The 18,747-nt window shown below is 35.8% G+C and overlaps 3 protein-coding genes across 3 annotated transcripts; 2 read left to right on the top strand and 1 right to left on the bottom strand.

Annotated features, from left to right (window-relative positions):
• Positions 1-731: 731 nt before the first annotated feature.
• On the bottom strand, positions 732-3,987 carry LOC105441357 (endonuclease 8-like 2). The gene is made up of 2 exons (XM_030997950.1): positions 3,762-3,987; positions 732-2,280 (listed from the first exon to the last, which is right to left on the bottom strand). Exon 2 carries the CDS (start codon positions 2,257-2,259, stop codon positions 736-738), a length of 1,524 nt encoding a protein of 507 aa, XP_030853810.1. The 5' UTR covers positions 2,260-2,280; positions 3,762-3,987; the 3' UTR covers positions 732-735.
• A 1,390-nt stretch (positions 3,988-5,377) lies between these two features.
• Positions 5,378-14,871, top strand: LOC115919047 (actin-related protein 2/3 complex subunit 4). Its single transcript, XM_030997941.1, has 6 exons — positions 5,378-5,476; positions 10,918-11,036; positions 12,081-12,192; positions 12,568-12,663; positions 13,782-13,952; positions 14,710-14,871. The coding sequence occupies exons 1-6, from the start codon at positions 5,474-5,476 to the stop codon at positions 14,713-14,715; spliced, it is 507 nt and encodes a 168-aa protein (XP_030853801.1). The 5' UTR covers positions 5,378-5,473; the 3' UTR covers positions 14,716-14,871.
• Positions 7,377-8,802, top strand: LOC115929259. The gene is made up of 2 exons (XM_030997936.1): positions 7,377-8,671; positions 8,752-8,802. The coding sequence occupies exon 1, from the start codon at positions 7,436-7,438 to the stop codon at positions 8,618-8,620; it is 1,185 nt and encodes a 394-aa protein (XP_030853796.1). The 5' UTR covers positions 7,377-7,435; the 3' UTR covers positions 8,621-8,671; positions 8,752-8,802.
• Positions 14,872-18,747: the final 3,876 nt, after the last annotated feature.

Here is an 18,747-nt window from a genome sequence, read left to right as displayed (position 1 = left end):
TAACAAATACCCCCCCCCCCCCATCCCAACTCCCCCACCATTCATATAGCCGGATGAAAATAGCAATAAGGAGATAAAACGACTCCACATGACTGTATAGGAGCAACACAAGATGGCGCTGTCTATGATATTTTCTGGGTCTTCTTTTCTCCAGAAATGAACAGCAGAAAAACAAAATTGTGATGGGATGTAGATTTTCAATTGAATGTTAAACTAGTTTGTTATACATGTTTTTACTTTGGTCAGGGTTTTTTAAGATGACAAGATGCAGATATATAGCCATGCTATATACATTGGGGATTATCCTAGTCCCCATTGTATTGTGGCAACTATTATCTGTAACATATTGAACATTATTTTTGACCCCCCCCCCCCCCCCCCTCAAGGCGAGTCGATATTTCTCAGTTCCCGGCATTGACAAAACACACCATCGTACTTGAATATATTGTGAGAAAAACTTGAATCAGTCATCAGCTATAAAGCGTTTAAATGAAATCGGCACTGCCTATAACCTGCAAATTGAACCAGACCGTACGTCGGAGGAATGCTCCCGTGACCCCCATCGCCCTCTGTTTAATTTAAATGAAAAACAATTGTCGTTAGAAAGGCCCTAAACAGTTTCTTGCACCAGTAGAGGCAAGACATCCTTCACAGCTAAATCATTTTTAATCTTCATAGCGAATTTAATAGAATTAAACCAACAACAAAAAGAGACAGTATGCCTCCCTCAGTCCATTACACCTCAAGTTTTATTTTGCTTAGTCGTGCGCTTCTCCTCTGAGGAGTCTTTGCCCTTGCCGACTTATCACTTTCAATTCCCTGATTTTCAACTTTGACTCGGGCTTTCAAGCTTATCCCCTTGCATCTTTTGTTCTTAACGTCGACGTCATCAGCAACATCAGGACGGCATTCCTGTTTGACTTTCGTACATTTATCCTTTTGTTCCGTTCTGGTCATCTCTGAATGAGTCCGTTTTCTTGATTGCTTCTTTGAGGCAACTTGGGATACCTTGTTTTCACGCAATGGTTCTACTGATTCCCTTTCCCCTGTTCTTGTTCTGGTTGGGGGAGATCTGCTCTTCTTCCGTCCTTTGGAAACACTCACTTTCCTAGACTTTGGTGTGAATGATGTAAACGGCTCTTGAGCAAAATCCTCATCGTCCTCATATTTCAATCTCAGATTCTTCTTCCCCGACATCTTTACAACCGCTTTTCTTTTACCAGGTGCCTTTACCGATTTCATTTTCTTTGGGCGTTTCACATCACCGTCATCATCAGATTCATCTTTATTCTCACGTTTCACATTTGTAGTTTTCTTAATTTTCCCAATGTTTTCTAGCTCTGTCTTTGACATATCACTCTCAACTCTCAGTCCTTGGCATTCGGGACACCACATCGTCATTCTCTTCAGTTCATCTCCAAAGAATCCTCTCATAGTCTTATGACCGTCGGGACATTTGAACTTCCAGTACATCTTCAGCCAGGAGCCGAATTTCTGATACTCCGGCAGCTCTTCCTCCCACTTTAGCCAGTCCTTGGTAAATCGCACGACTTCCTCGGCGAGTTGCACGGCTTCGGATCGGGTCAGATTGCTTCCTAGTTCCAGAGGATGCATTCGACACGCATAGAGCACTTCATTCTTTACGATGTTACCGGCTCCCGCGAAGTGCATCTGGTCCATAATGGTGTAGCAGATTGGTATTGGTTTCAGTAACGCCGTCGCCGCCTTTTCGAAATCAAATGTCTCGGATAGCACGTCCGTCCCTTCATCTTCACATGGCCCGTCAACGATACGGATGCTGCCGCCGTAGAAGACAAGAAATGTCTTATCCTCGAAGTAAAACTCCACCATAGGATTGGGAGCTTTTGGTGCTTCTGATTTCTTTGCTCGCTTCGAGCGTTTTGATGGCTCTTTGTATTCATTCGCTCGTAGGCTACCCCACATCAAGAAGTGATATCGGTACCAGATGGAGTCATCTCTATCGTCAATGTTCTCTTCTTTAAGATCACACGCCTTCATAGTTTTCTTTCTCGCGGATGTGTCCGGCTCACTATTGCCGCTTGTGTCGTTTCCTGAAGGACTATTTTGTAGGAGATGGAGGAACAACTGCTTGCCATAGACGACGACGGCATTGATACATGCACCTCTCCATCTCTCACGCTCCATAACCTTGCTGACTCCTCGGACCACCTTGATGCGTTTATGGATGAATTGACGAGCGGTGTCACCCCATCGTCTTACGCTTGGACCCTCTGGCATGACGCTCCCGTGGTGGTAAACCTATAATAGGAATGACGTAACAAATATAATGAAATCATAATCATAGGCGTTCTTGTCGTATATATTCATTCATGCATTCATTCATTTCATCAGGCACTGTAAACTTCACAGCAAATCACAAAAAGAAAATGAGGCATTCCTTGCACCTGAAAAGAGGCACTCACCTGAGATGAAAAAAGGGCACTTATGAGAATTTGAAATCAGTATTTGTCGACGGAAAAGGGGCACCCATCGGATTTTGATAGGGGCATTAATTAGAGGTGAAAAGGGGCATTAATGAGAAGGGGACAGGCTCCTAAAAGATGGGAAAAGGGGCACTGACCTGATATTTGTTGAAAAAAGGGGCACCAATCAGATTTTGATAGGGGCATTTATCGGAGGTGAAAGGGGGCACTTATCAAATGTGAAAAGGGGCACTGACCTGATATTTGTTGAAAAAAGGGGCACCAATCAGATTTTGATAGGGGCATTTATCGGAGGTGAAAGGGGGCACTTATCAAATGTGAAAAGGGGCACTGACCTGATATTTGTTGAAAAAAGGGGCACCAATCAGATTTTGATAGGGGCATTTATCGGAGGTGAAAGGGGCACTTATCAAATGTGAAAAGGGGCACTGACCTGATATTTGTTGAAAAAAGGGGCACCAATCAGATTTTGATAGGGGCATTTATCGGAGGTGAAAGGGGGCACTTATCAAATGTGAAAAGGGGCACTTCTCATAGGCTGGAAAGGGGCACTTACTAGTGACTAAAAAGTAACTTATGAGAATCGATAATGGATACTTATTGCATAGGAAAGTGGGAAGTTGTCGAACGAAAAGGGGCACGTTTCAAAATAAAAAGGGCACTTATCACAGGTGAAAAGGGGAAGGGGCATTTTTACAAAGTTAAAGGGGCACTTTTCCTGTGTAAAAGGGGGCACTTTTAGGGTACTTAAAAAAGTGGGGGCACTGTGCCCCCCCCCCCCCTGCCCCCGGGAGCGCCGCCTCTCCATGTGCCCTCTACACCCATTGGAAAATGGGGGGTTATAAAGGAAAAGTGAGGATTAATATATAGGGGAAATTGCGATTTCAAAAAAAGATAATATTATGCGCGAACCCCTCCTATATTCCCCTCATAGACATTGTTCTATCAATATGGTCCTAGCTTGCATGCAAGACATTGCTGATAAATGCATAACATCAAACTCACATCAAAATGTAACTTACGAATACAATATGACTAGCATGAAATAAACAAGTGGCATGGAATATCGGATACAAATTATTTTTTTATATCATGCTGTTTGAAGGAGTATAACATTGTGCCATGTGGTTTGAGATAACCCGTTACGGTCATCAGCCCGTCTCCCATGCATTCTGAACTCAGTGCACATTATATGTCATGCTGATGGTCAATTTGGCTTACAATGTGTTGACCACTAGCTGTATCACATGCCTTGCATACATGACGATCATGGAATGTTATTGGTGTATAACTCACCTATACGGCAGAATGCTGGTGAGTGGTGACAATAATTAATGACCCTCAGCCTCTTTCAAAGAATTCACAACCAATGATGTATCTGTCATTCATCGTATGTTGGCGAAGTGTGGCAGCATAACTCATTGCACATAGCTATTTCTTGGTCCTTGGTCCATGAATTTCAAGTGGAATGACAGACTATAAGAATATACCAGGTGCAATCCTTGAATATACCGCGCTATTCGCTCCGACGAATACAAGGTATTGTTTTGTGCGGACCAGCGATGCAGACAAATCGAAACACACAGTGGCCTGGTATTCGTAATGGTATTTTTTGTTACACAACTTATCTAGTAGGCTCTTTAGTTTTGCTAACAATACACCCATGTTACGTTCTGAATTAACGATGTAAAGGGTTTCGTCATTGAAGTTGTTAACCAAAAGAATAGAATAGAACAAAAAACAAAAATGAAACACGGCGGGGGGGGGGGGGGGGGGGGGGGGGGGGGGGACATGAACCTGCATTATCTGTTAAGTCTATTCAATCCAAATTTTATTGATTAAAATCCAAAAAAATCGGATCATTCTCAATCAGTTTTTGTTTTCTAACATTGGATAACAAATTTCAAAATTATAGTGTAACATGGTAAAAGTAAAGATGACAATAACTCGAAATGTCAAAAATGAACATCCTGCATGTCTCTTTTGGAATATGATACAGGGATGAAAATAAATTGAATTAGGCCTACTAGTAATACTTTTTACACATTTGTTTTTCTTTTCTTTTCAAATAAAACGGAAAAAGAAAAGAGAAATAAAAAAAATACAACATGATAGTAAAACAATATAGGTTTATATAGATATGTTTTATGTTTACCAACCCATCCACGCGAGATGACACCGACAATACGACCCTATTCCAAATCCAACCTAGTGGTGGGAGACAGTAAGCATGGGATGACAATAAATAATGCTTTTTAGTTTTTACAATACTAAATTTCAACGAGATTGATAATATGTTTTTTGTTAAACCATCAACAAAAACAAAACAATAAAACAATCAACGATCTACTAATCTCGTTTATTGTCTGACCTGTATCTTTAATAAAAGCCAAAATATATTAATAGTATACATATAAGATAAAAAGCAATGTAGATATAAAAAAAGGTAAGAAATTAGAAGGGCAATTAACAGCAAAATTTGAACTTTTATATATATATATATATATATATATATATATATGTATATATTTTGTAAGGGGGCGGTGAGAGAGAGAGAGAGAGAGAGAGAGAGAGAGAGAGAGAGAGAGAGAGAGAGAGAGAGAGAGAGAGAGGGGGGGGGGGGGGGGGGGGGGGGGAGAGATAGAGAAGAGGGATATCAACTTGTTTATTATTTATAATAAGTGCATGAGTATTTATTTATTTTTTTAAAATTTATTTCTGTGGGTTTTGTTATACAAGTATAGATCTACCATCACCCCCATAAGAAGCACTTTGGTCTGCCCCTTTTTACCGAATGAGCAAAACATTTGAGGGAATACGTTAACAAATTAAAATAGATAAATAAATATGACTGTCAAGTGAAAATCACATTATAGCTGAACATGGGGAATCGGAAAGGGGAAATGTTTATTTATTTATGGCTCCCTCTGTGTTCAATGTTGGACAGGCATTTCGTGCTTGATGACCGGGCGTTTCCGATCCTGGCAGTGTAGGAAGTGCGATAAAAGATGGTATGTTTCACTTATTTTACAAAAAATTAGCATTAATCATGTAACTTAATTGCATTTTCATTGTATATTTAAGCAATTAGAGGTATAGGATTATTTATGAATTGTGTCATAATGCCATTTTAACTCTTCGAAACTGAACGCGGAAAAGGATGTCGAAAAGCATGTACGGTGGAGACACTGCTAACCTACGGGAGCGTAGTGGCCTAGCTGGTGACTCTCGACCCCATCCGATCTGTTTGCCGCACTGTGCACAGATATTCCATGCAAATGACTTCCGGTTATCTAATTCACTTTGCATTGTAACATGTCACAGTATGGGTGCTTGAATTGTATGATTTTTACTCATATTATACATTAAGAATGTGGAGGTAAATACTATGAATTCAGAATAGATGGAGATTTGTATACATTTTACCTTACAAGTGGAAACAAAAATGGTTGAACTTGAAGTTTTTCTTGCATTTCTTACCTGCTTTACCATGGATGATAAAGTCTCGGAAATGAATTTAAAAAAAGAAGTAGAAAGAAACATCAACAACACCTTCTATCCACCTTCATTCCAAGTAAATGTGTATCTCATGACCTAGAAGAACATGCACCTAGTCATAGAACTTGGTATAATGAGGGAACTACAAGTCTGAGGAGATCCTTTTCATATAAAACAGACTTGTGACAAACAACCAGAATACAGAAAGAAAATGCATTTTTTCCCATTTACTCTCGACCTTTTCACCAGTTTTAGGAAGCTTTCATTCATTCTCAGTATAATCTAATATCAAAACTATTTAATTTGTTTGCAAAATTAATATTATTAGATCTAGACTCGTGCACCTCTTCTGTTATTTAGCTGAAATCTGAATCAAATCCCTTTTAAATTGGTCTACGGTACAAAGGCTCTACTTTGGTCATTATTGATCAACTAGATGACTACATTTGTAGATCTATCTTAATCTGTCCAGTATTCGTTTCCTTTTTGTAATGGAACTGTTGATAATATATCTTTTGTGTGTGTATAATGGTTATGAACTTATGGTCTACATAGACCCTAAGCCATCAATTGGTAAAGCCCTAATATCTTGGTCTAAACACTTTTTTGTTTAAAGTCCGCCTGCACTAGTTAAGCCAGGAGGAATTAGACCACCCAGCATGGTCACTGACAGTGGGTTATCTCAGTTCTCAATTAACATAAGAAAAAGGGGATCATGGGGGACCAGCGGTCACCGATTAGGCATTGTTTGCTGAATAGAGGGTGCAAGTAGCTATAAGTAGTGCAGTTGGGCTTTAAAGAAATGTTTCTTTCAATTACAACTTTCATACATGGAGTACATACATGAATATTATCTAAATCTACATGTACATACACCGTGATTCTCTGTATTACGTTTTGAAAGTATTTTTTAAGTACACCAGTCTGTAGTTTACATTTCCCATCATGATGTAAAACACTTAAGAGAACACTTAAAGTCACTTTGTGCAGACTGTTCATCCTTCCTTTGTGCTTTGTTAATATTACTCCCCTGAATATGAGCTAGTTTTGAGATGATTTGTATCTGATGACAACTTTATGTGACAATTTGAATTTTATTAAAGGCATGAGGATATAATTTTCTTGAATTTAAAAATAAAAATTCGAAATTTTCGGTTTTTAAGATGGACATTCTGTTCATGTACATGTAGGGGATAACATCTCAGCCTTTAGTAGTATTAGAGTTATTTAACACCATTTATGAGGAAAGATTATAGGCCCTCAAATAATTCTGAAATGTCTGTATTGGTGGTATATACGGTAGGTCTATGTTGCCTTTTCTAATCTTGTAGGAGTGTTGCTGTTTTTAACTTATCTTATTCATGAATTTCAAAACAAATTATAAATTTCAAGACACCATATGAAAAATATAAGCACTGAGGATATGCGCAGGTGGGCTGCCATTAACCTCCTTAGAATCACTACAGGTGGAAATGGGGGAAATGCCTTTGGATATAAGAAGACAAATGCTTTCAAGTAAATATAGACAAAACATCGAAAGATGGGCGAATCATCCGTTGTTAAAAAACATTGAACCATGTTGGCATTTTGAATACTTGAAGGGGAAAAACGTAAACAAACCTTTTGGATATAGAATACAAAGCAAGCTGGGAAAACGTATAGAAACGATAACCTACTCCCCATTTCCACCATGGTTATTCTACCCTCCGGCAGTGTCAACGGAATTAAGTACTCGAATAAAGAAAACAGATCATCCTACACAACAAAAACAAAGCAGCCTGGAAATCATACATACTAAATGGGCGACTCAATTACATATATACACCGATGGATCAAAAGTACCTGAAAGAGGGACCTCTGCAGCTGCTTTTTACGTCCCTTACTATTCTGTACATCGGAGCAAAAGGTTAGCAAATTTCACCTCTTCGTACAGGGCTGAATTGGCTGCCATCATTCTTGCTCTCAGATGGGTAGATGAATTAGACATTTATGTGGGGGTTGTTATTTTTAGTGATTCACTGAGTGCACTTATTGCATTACAACAACAGAAGGACGAATCTTTTATTCTGGAAATTCTCACCATGACTACTCACTTAAAGAATAAAGGAGTTGATATATATGTAGAGTGGATACCTGGACATTGTGGAATAAAAGGGAACGAGATGGCGGATTTCCACGCAAAGGCCGCATTAGTAAAGAAAATAGAAGTCAATAATAACCTAAATATGTCAGAAATGAAAAGCTTAATTACTACAAGTTCCAAACTCCTTTGGCAAGAAAGGTGGAACAAAACCAACTCGTATTTGAAAACATATCAAAAAGATGTTAATAAACCATATATATGCTCATTAGAGAGACAACATTCAACAATAATACATCGACTCCGCTTTGGAGTCCTTGGACTTAACCAGGATCTCCTCAGATTGGGAATTCATGCTACTGGTTTCTGTAATAGATGCCCCAGTGAAATAGAGACTGTAAAACATTTTTTAGTACATTGCCCTAACTATATTATAGAAAGGGCTATGTTTCTAACAGAAATTAACGAATCCCAACCTGAAAAAATTATGGAATACTTAAAAAAGAGTGAGTCCCGTATACAAAAAGCTATTGTACGGTTCTTTCTCAGAACGAAACGGTTCCCTATCAGGAAGTAATACCTCCCTTGATGAACAGTAAAATATAATACAATATTATAAATATGCTAAATTACACTCAGTATACCATAATGTAATAAGAAAATAAAAAAAGAACAGTAAAACATAATACAATATTATAAATACGTTAAATTACACTCAGTACATTAAAAATATAATAACATAATGTAATAAGAAAATAAAATAAGAATAGTAAAACATTATACAATATTATAATATGCTAAATTACACTCAGTACATTAAAAATATAATAACAATCATAATGTAATAAGAAAATAAAATAAGAACAGTAAAACATAATACGATATTATAAATATGTTAAATTACACTCAGTACATTAAAAATATAATAACATAATGTATTAAGAAAATAAAATAAGAAAAAGTAACAACAATGATAAAAGGTATGATAAGATAACTGAATATAGAAGCTTGTGTAGGTGCTATCTTATATACATATTTATGTATGGTGTGTATGTGATATAACAAATAATCTGCACGTACTGTTAAGAAACACTAACAAAGCCCATGAATGTTTTGCTTACGATATTATTTTACGATACTATCTTAAAAGATAGATAAATATAAAACGAAATAAATGTATTTTTAAAAAAATCCAAAATTGAGAGATATAACACGTGCCGTAAAGTAATTTGGCGACAATAGTCAAATCACTGACTAATCGCCAATAACTCAAAACACAACAACAACATTGTGACCTTTTGACCCAAGGAGCCATCAGGGGGGGCGTTTCACAAAACTTGTTGTCATCAGTGATAAATGACAGTTTTTGTTATAAGCAACTGAAATCCTTGCTTCTGATTTGTTATCAACAGATTTGTCACTGATTTTTGTCATTGAAAAAAGGCTTTGTGAAACTGGTCCCTGATCGTTTATTTTCAAAGCCCCCAAAACACACACAAAACCAAAAACATAGAGAAAAATTATGACAAAAACATTAAGTTTTATTCTTGTTTTTTCTCATCGATTATAAATCAGAGGTTTAGACCATGGTGTAGGTTCCAATCATTTTTATGAAATCAAGCAGAAGGGTTTAAAATTCACTAGATATTGCAATGAAATAGTAATTAAATAAATTTATAGAAGTTAATCAAGAAATCATCTTTTATTGGCAACAGAAACAGGTCCTGTTTATTTTCTATCATTCAGAGACTTTAAAAATTGATTTTCAGTTTAGGAGTAATAAAAAAAAAATGTAATTACATATTTATTTTGGACATAAAGTGATGGAGATAAAGTATTTCAAGCACGCCCCAATTGGCAAGTCTTTACTGTACAAAGATAATGTATAATTAATCTGTTTTTGCCCAGATGTATTATATAATTGCACTTAAATACATGAATATAGCAGTGGTTATACTATACATTGCCCTTTTGAAATGTTTGGGTTTCCTGGGTTATAAGGGACAATTCTGTTGAGTACCTAGCAATTTGATACACCTGTGAGCTTCACTTTCTGTAAAATGTCAAATAAAGCTTGATGATCTGCCAAAGTATCAATAGAATGCCTTCTGTGTGAAAAGATTTGTAAGGAGAGATACTACAGTATATACCGGTAAAGATACAGGTACATACATGTATGAGGAAGTAGTCTATACATTGCATTCATGCACTCTGACAATAGAAAGTCCTACTTCGTTTCCTACTTGAGAGTTGAGATCTGCATACTGTACAGTGTAATAGGGGAAAAGGAAATACATGCACTGGCTCTAAGCCTCTTGTCAAAATACAACCATATCCTCGGTTTATATTCAGAATTTCTCAAATATATTTATAGTATACATGTAAAATCAGGAAGCTGAAGTGGGTTCCTGGATATGATAAGATAACATTGTTTAGCTTTGTTTTATGCACAGCTGTAATATGTTTTATTACATGTACAGACTCAAAGGTTGATGATTTTTTTATGTTTTTATGATTCAATGACCAATTTTTGTTTTACTATTCAGTATTCAATATATGCACTGTATTTATGCATTTTCTTGTTGATAGGCATCTTAAGCAGATTTTTAACAATAAAGGGGGAAAAACATGTATAATGAGGAGAAAATATAATACCATGCAAGGATTGTATCATTTCTCATCTGATTAACAATATTAACTGAGAAAGTGTCCAACTAAACAACATATTTTAAAAATTAGATTTTATTATCATTTTTCTTCATGCTGTTGTAATGCTTATAATATATATTATGAATTATGAAAAGTAGTGATTATTATTAAGGATTACCATCGGCTAGAACTGAAAAAATATTTTATCATTTTCTACATTGACAGGCTGCAACACTGAGACCATACCTTAATGCTGTGAGGTCAACATTGACCGCTGCTATGTGCCTAGAAAACTTCTCTTCACAAGTTGTAGAAAGACACAACAAACCAGAAGTAGAAGTCAGGTGAGTCAAACAAAACAAAAATCAATTCACAGTCCAGGATCTTATTTAGCAAGTGTATAATATTCAGATTAGAGGCTTATTCTCATTTTATATGCATTTTCAGGTTGGGTTGACAAGTTGACATTTTGGAATTTGGACCACGAAACTGGAAGAAAAATAAATAAATCAGGCATGATTGAATGTAGAATTTTTGTGAATATGTTTTAAGACTCAAGATTGAGTGATAAATTTACTGATAATATCTTTACTGGACTGCTAAGAAAGCAAGTAAATGCTCATACATGTAGGAATATGTGGAAATCTGAGTCCTATCTGAGGGACATGATATTTAGGATTAATGCCTTAACAAAGGACACTAGTGCATCAACTTAGTTTAGAATCCAGAACTTCCCAGTTGTGATCCCACTGCTCTAGGCCTCTATCACTGATCCATCACTCCGCAATTAGGAAATATTTTAATAGCACACATGGAAACAAAGCATTTGTGATTTACTGCTTGTTGTTTGATAAGAAGATATTGATTAGAACTTTAGATGTACTGTACATTATAATTATGCAACATCAACCATGTACATGTAGTGAGGGTTTGTGTTCTAAAATAAGGAAAACTACTGAAAAAGCCACTTTGAGATATACAACGTCTAGTATGCAATGCACGTAATCTACTTTCAACCTGTAATGACAATCCAGTTTAACTTATCAATTTGATCTACATTTCGAGGGGTCAGTGACACAAAGACGTAACTCCATTTTGGCCATTTTGAGAAAAAGTGGTTTATGTGTCACTGAGCACTTGGGCCTCAAGCAGTTAAGTCTATGTTTCACTAGCCATTGACTTCAATGGGGTGTTGGGGGGAGTTAAGTCTTTGTGTTTCCTGGAAAGCCCACATTTTTCTGAACATTTTGATATCAAATACTTATTTTGACAAAATAGTTACGTCTTTGTGTCACTGAACCCTCAATTTTTATTTCATTTATTTTGTGACAGGATGACGAGGTGAATGGTTTGCTAACATGTTGTTTAATGTTTGTTTGATTATACAGGAGTAGTAAAGAATTATTGTTGACACCGGTGTCAGTGAGCAGAAATGAAAGAGAGAAGGTTCTAATAGAAGGTTCAATCAACTCGCTCAGAATAAGCATCGCCATCAAGCAGGTGAGAATCAATTCATCACTCTTTATCTGAAACATAGGGTTTATAGACAAGATAGGGAGCATGTAATATGTGGTAAGGATTAATATTCAATGACGTACAAAGTGGACTTTTCTCCTCCTTGTTTTCAATTGGCATGTTTCTACGAGATTTCAAATAGCCTCAAGTTTCAAAGGTCATTTGCTGTTGGGTAAGAAATACTAAATATCCATTATTGTTTTTTTCCTCCTGAAGAAAGGAATGAAGTGTATTTTAAGTGAATATTCTGAAAACAAAAGTGTGTAACTTATAGTCTACTCCTCCATCATATATATAAGTGTATGTATCTTTCCCGATGGCTCATCATGTTCATGGTGTGAATATTGTTTTCTTTGTCAGGCTGATGAAATCGAGAAGATCCTTTGTCACAAATTTACCCGCTTTATGATGCTCAGAGCAGATAACTTCTTCATTCTTCGAAGAAAACCTGTAGAGGTAAGTAAACATATTCATTCATTCCTCACTTACTCTCAAGATGATGAGCTCATATCCTTTGCTGATATTTATAGTTCATTGAAACTGAAAGGAATACAAATAATGAAAGCACTGCTTGGTCAAATACAGTGAATTATATGAAGAAAAACGAAATTCAAGGTTAATCATTTCCCGAATCCATATATGCCATTTTAAAGTGACTGAGAGAGGATATATTGCAAATAGTGAAATGTCTGGTCTCTTGCAGTTGTAAGTCACTGATCGTGGACCTCACTTCTACGGTGGACTTCTCTTTTTATACAATGTGCATACCATTTAGCGGCTTTGGATGAACCGCCCTTGCTACTGAAATTCATTATCATAAATTCTTCACCTTAACCCAACCAAGTGATCTCAGATCTTATGCATGCAATGCTCCAAGTAATTTCCAATGGGATGATGTTCAAGGGGGTTGATGCATGTGATATTTGCCCATGTATTAATTGAGGATTCCATCAAGTCCGTTGTGAGCAAATTATGAGGCCTTGCACATAAAATTCCCCAAATCCTCCCTTTGAGACAATTCACGTTTATACCAGTATTTTGAGACAGCAAACTTTCTTAATCTGGCATTTGCTTTGGCCACAGATCATGCTTCAGGAGTGATTTTGTCAACAGTGTAGGATAAGGGTTAGGGTTGAATTTTGGGTTAGGTTTTAGAGTTAGGGCTAGGTAAAGTGTTGGGTCCAGGGTTGAAGTTAGGAATTATTTTAAATTATAATATGCTCATGGTGCTTTACAAATATTACCCTGGTTGAAGCCGAGCTGCCAAAGTAACTAGCGCTCAAGCATATCAGGTACCCATTCACACCTGGATGGAGAGTGGTAAACGTAGATTAACGTCTTGACAAAGAACATTAGTGCTGCGGCAGGACTTGAACCCCGTATCTTGTGATCTGCAGTCAGGTGACTCATCCACTAGACCATAACACCTCTACGTTTTAGTGTAGGAAATTAACTATGAAGCAAGTGTTAAAGGATCTTGTGTCAGAAAACATCAAATTTTTGTAATTTATTTGTTTGTTTGTTGTTTTGCATTTAAAACGTTAAAACATTTCAACTTCCATTTCTCTGCACAGGGGTATGACATCAGCTTCCTCATCACAAACTTCCACACAGAGCAGATGTTGAAACACAAGCTGGTGGACTTCATCATCCAGTTCATGGAGGAGATCGACAAGGAGATCAGTGAGATGAAGCTCAGTGTGAATGCTCGTGCTAGGATTGTCGCAGAGGAATTCCTTAAAAGGGTAGGAGGCACTTTTTCAGTCTAGTCACACTTTCAATGTGTTATGTACCTGGGTACGAGGTTTCGTGTCTTCAGTAAAGTCTGGTTCAGAGCATTGATCCTGTGCATAGTCATAGCGGATATGGATGTTATATCATAATGTGTTATGCACTATACAAGAACAGATTATTATTATTATGTGCTAAGCAGTGCACATGGCACTGAGCACAATAAATCCGCCATGTAAATGCGCTGTAATGTCTGCCCTGTCAAGTCTGAAAAAAAAAATTGTAAGCTTTTTATTTATAAAGATTCAAACCTATAAGTCTTCTCTTTTGATGCTGCTATTTAACACCGGTATTAACTTCCTCACAAGTATGATATTTGAAAATGACATTCAAATCAGCAACAAATTGAAAATGGATAAAACTGTCATGTAACAGTTTTTTAATTTTTTTTTTTTTATTTAGGTTTTTTTTCCACATTAACTGCATATGATAAGTATTTACAAAGTAAGGCATATACAAGGTAACAAAACATGTACATAATATTTGATTGATACAACAGTAATACAAACGATGTAATGGCAAGTCATTAAATACATATGATGCTAACAATTATCTGCAGTAATGAGGAGGAAACCTCATTGCACTCAGTAGTAAGTGTAATAATTAATAGTTGATATTTACATGTAGTGGATTTACCTTTTATTGGTTGTGTATATAATATCTTGTATTGTTAATACAATGACCTTTCTCTCTCTTTCTTTTCTGTTTCAGTTTTGAGGAATGCCACACCTTAGCTCTTCTTCATGTCTTTTATACACCAAACCATTCAGAGTCTGGCTCCCAGGACCCCCGATGTACAATACATTCCTTGGACAAGGGCAACTTTTTTTACACCTTGTACTCTGACTTTAAATACTCTACCAAAAAAAAAAAGCACCAAAAGTTAGATGAAACTTCATTTCAGTTTAGTCTTTTGTTTAAATGAGGTTCAGCATTGCCATTTTAGGTTCTCTGTCTTCTTCATTCTCTTCCACTCAATTTGTCTGTTCTCTCTTTCTAATTGAATGATCACTGATCTTGTGGTCTCTATCTCATGTTCACTCATTCATTCATTCATTAAGTTTGTCTTACATTCTCTGTCTCTTTCTATTTGAGTTATAAAGGGATGGATGCCATTAAATAAGAAGCCCTAGGAATGCTCATCAACCTGTGTCTTATATTGAGCCACAGTAGTGTAGTGGTACGATACTTAGCCATTCAAGTTACAAGATAAAGGGGCCAGTATCATATTTAGGTGATATAATCATAATAGAATTTTCTTTATTAGCATAGAAAATGTACATTTTTGTCATCTTAAACATAGCATAATGAATTCTAGAAAAATGTGGTGAAAGAATTAATGATTAAATGAATGAAAGATTTATTTATAGACTATGTATGAATCTGAATGCCCATACTTATGTTTTTGTTTGTTAATGTGTTACTGTATTGTTTCCTTTTTTATTGTGGTGCTTTGGAAAAGCTTCCTTTAAACCATGCCGTGAAAATTTGTTTCTTCTCCGTATGCATATGGAAGAAAGTTATAAAGAACAAATACAGCAACCATTTAGGTAAATCTATTCTTAGACATGAAGAAAATAATCTGCTATTAAATTTTCATCTTCTATAAATAATGGTTGAGATCATTCAACCCTTGCAATACGCACCAGGAATATATTTGAAGCCCAGTCTTTTAATTCCATTTGTAATTGATAAGTAAAACATAATATTTAAAAAGTATGATTTTGCCAGTTTCACTCATGTGCAAAGATTTTTTTCTTTTCTTTTTTCATTTTTCCTATAAACTCAGATAAGAATGTAAAGAATCAAAGCATGCAAGTTTCTCATTATAGCCAGTATATCTAAAAAAAGATGAATGAAAGACTTTGAAATGACTTTGAATATATGTGATATTCTAGGTGATATACAAGGGAAGCATACTTCCTTTTCTCGTAATAAGTTGCACTAAATAAAAGCTTGTAGACATGAAGATTGTTAAAGAGGAATATGTTAACTGATTTCCTATGATGGGATGATATGTTCATGTATTACGTCTATGGAAATGGGAAAATTAAGTAGTCTAAGGGTTAAGAAATATTGTTATTGTAAAATCTAATTGATCTTGTATTGAAAAAAGTATGGCAAAATAATTGTTAGAATATGCATTTTAACATTTGCAGACTACAGGAATTTGCAAACCTTAGATGTTAAAGCCCCACTGCACTACTTATAGCTACTTGCGCCCTCTATATAGCAAACAATGCCTAATCGGTGACCATTGGTCCCCATGGTTCCCTTTTTCTTATGTTAATTGAGAGCCGATTTGATGAGATAACCACCTACCAGTGACCGTGCAGGGGGTTCTAATCCCTCCTGGCCAAACTAGTGCAGAGGGGCTTTAAGGGGAAGAATACATTTCCTTTTCAGTGTTCTGGGTAGGGAATGAAAATGTAAATGTAGAAAGAAAAGACAGTTTTTTCTTATCCCTTCTTTGTCAATATGCAATTATAATCATGATTGCCATGATGTAAATCTTACTTCAATGAGTTTTATTGTACATAGATAGTGTAGTATGGATTATTTTGTACTTAAAATCTAAAGTCATCTGTTATTAGCTCCAGGATGCAATGGTACAGGGAGTGGGATTGGAAATGGGAGATTTGGGATAAAAACGTCTGTGTCATGTACTCTTGTTTATTTGGAATCTACTCTCACAGTTCTATCATTTGAGCAAATGAGGTGAATCAGTTTCTATTTGGTTTACGTACAAACAGCAAGACTGGAGATTGTGATGTAGAGATCAAGTCACTGGGCAAGTCCATAGTATCTAATATTTTGATATAGGTGACTTTCTTGATGTGCAAGTCCTACAAGAGCTTGGATCAGACTGATTTTAGAGTAATATACCAATTTGAATAATGTCAACTGATGATCATGATATGACAATACTTGGTAACATGTGGGATACAAGATGACCTTTGGTCTTGCCCTACTCTATCTGGAAGGAATACTTCACTTCTTTTCATTATAAACATGAGCAAATTAAACTTTAGTTACACTCTTATGCATGATTTTCCTTTTTTTCAAATAGAAAAACTTGTATAAATAATCTCTTTGTTTTCTGTGCACCATTTCGCACTGTAAAGAACGGGCCTGTGATTGTAGTACCACAATACTCTGCTTTCTAAGCTGTAGTGCGTGTATGTGGATGGGAATAGAAGGAAAATGAAGTGGAAACTGTAGACTTTTGTTTAACTGTAAAAAGTGCCTCTCATTGGTATAGGCAGACCTTTCAACTTTCGACTCGAGCCAAAAAAAACATTTTTTTCAGGATGTATATTTGTGTTTTGTACATCGTAATTACTAGTTAGACAACCTCTTTTCAGTGAAGATGCAATTGATTTGATCATCACTTACAGTTTTGTCATTTCTCATAAAAATAGGCATACCATGATTGAACTGTCTGTATTTCTTCACCAATTGTAGCTTTCAAATATTGTTTCCCGTATCTAAACATGTTTATTCTTACAAATGTATTGTAGCATGGATAATTGATTGATGTGTATACAGGCCATAGCTCCATTCTTGTGAGGACCTCCAAATTGGATGATTGGTATGCAAAATGATGAATGAAAATTCCAGTTTTAGTGAAACAACAAATTATACTGTGATGAGCATTAAAACAGTATTTTAGGTATGATATATGGTGAGACATCTCTTCCCTCTTTGGAATATACTGATAAAACATTCTTCAGCATAATTATATTTTAATTTTCCATGTCGATAAAAAAAAGCAAGTTGATTGAATGGAAAAATTACTGCTTGCTGGTGACATATTGCCAAATTTGAATCTTGTAAGTGCAGTTCACTGGTAAGTCAGTGATAAGTAACTCAATGTTACATAATAACAATTTGGACTAAGGAATGTAATGCTAAGAAATTTAAGATATGAAGATATGTGTCTTTTTTGTAATCCCAACCCTTTACTTTGAAAGATCTGTTTAGCTGTAGTTATTTTCCTTTTAGGAGTTGTTATGATGGTCATTCAGTTACAAACAAAGCAATACTCGTGGGATTAGTCATGGTATTTTTTGTTTCTTATCAAAGTGAAGAATCTTGGAAAACTCTTTGCACTTGAGAGAAATTGCTCTCAAATGTGCTCCCTTCATACATTTTTAATAATACTTGTATTGATTAGGTCCATGGGTAAATCCTGACTTTGATGATGGAAAGGTATTGTCAAAAGATTAAATAAAGAATGGCTATATGAGTTAGAATACTTCTGGAGGAAGTAAGAATTTTTTTGAATAAATTAAATCTAGAAATAACAGGATATTAATGTTATGATTCATACATTTGGTGTAAAGAATTGAACACCATACATCTAATGTAGTAGGAAAACTAGTTTTTGTGTTTCATCCCGCTCCCATATCTTTGAAAATATATCATACTTCTATGAATTCCAGAACATTCTTTTCACTAACCATGTCAAAAAAAAAGTAGTAGTTCAATTGCATGCATTGTTCCAGCACATTATGCTATTTTCAACCCTGCATGCTATTTAAACGATGACTCAAATAATCTCCCATAATGATTTCCAGTAAGTCTGGAGGTAAAGGACTTACAGTGACATGACAAATGTTTGAGGCAACTTGTCAATTTTTTGTTGTGCCATTTAATCTCTCATTGAGTCCTGTTATAATCATGTATAAATGTATGTAGAGGTTTTGTTCAGCTGTATGTTTTTTTTTCTTCAGTTGTGAAATTTTC

Source organism: Strongylocentrotus purpuratus, unplaced genomic scaffold, assembly GCF_000002235.5.
Source record: "Strongylocentrotus purpuratus isolate Spur 01 unplaced genomic scaffold, Spur_5.0 spur5_contig_858, whole genome shotgun sequence".
NCBI lineage: Eukaryota > Metazoa > Echinodermata > Echinoidea > Camarodonta > Strongylocentrotidae > Strongylocentrotus > Strongylocentrotus purpuratus.
This window is presented reverse-complemented; position numbering and strand designations above follow the sequence as displayed.

Excerpts from the sequence above, each read along its gene's own strand:
- LOC105441357 (XM_030997950.1), bottom strand. The coding sequence starts at position 2,259 with ATGCCAGAGGGTCCAAGCGTAAGACGATGGGGTGACACCGCTCGTCAA.
- LOC115919047 (XM_030997941.1), top strand. Across the intron at positions 12,193-12,567 it reads TAAGCATCGCCATCAAGCAG|GCTGATGAAATCGAGAAGAT; the intron begins GTGAGAATCAAT and ends TTTCTTTGTCAG. Across the intron at positions 12,664-13,781 it reads TTCGAAGAAAACCTGTAGAG|GGGTATGACATCAGCTTCCT; the intron begins GTAAGTAAACAT and ends TTCTCTGCACAG.
- LOC115929259 (XM_030997936.1), top strand. The coding sequence starts at position 7,436 with ATGGGGGAAATGCCTTTGGATATAAGAAGACAAATGCTTTCAAGTAAA.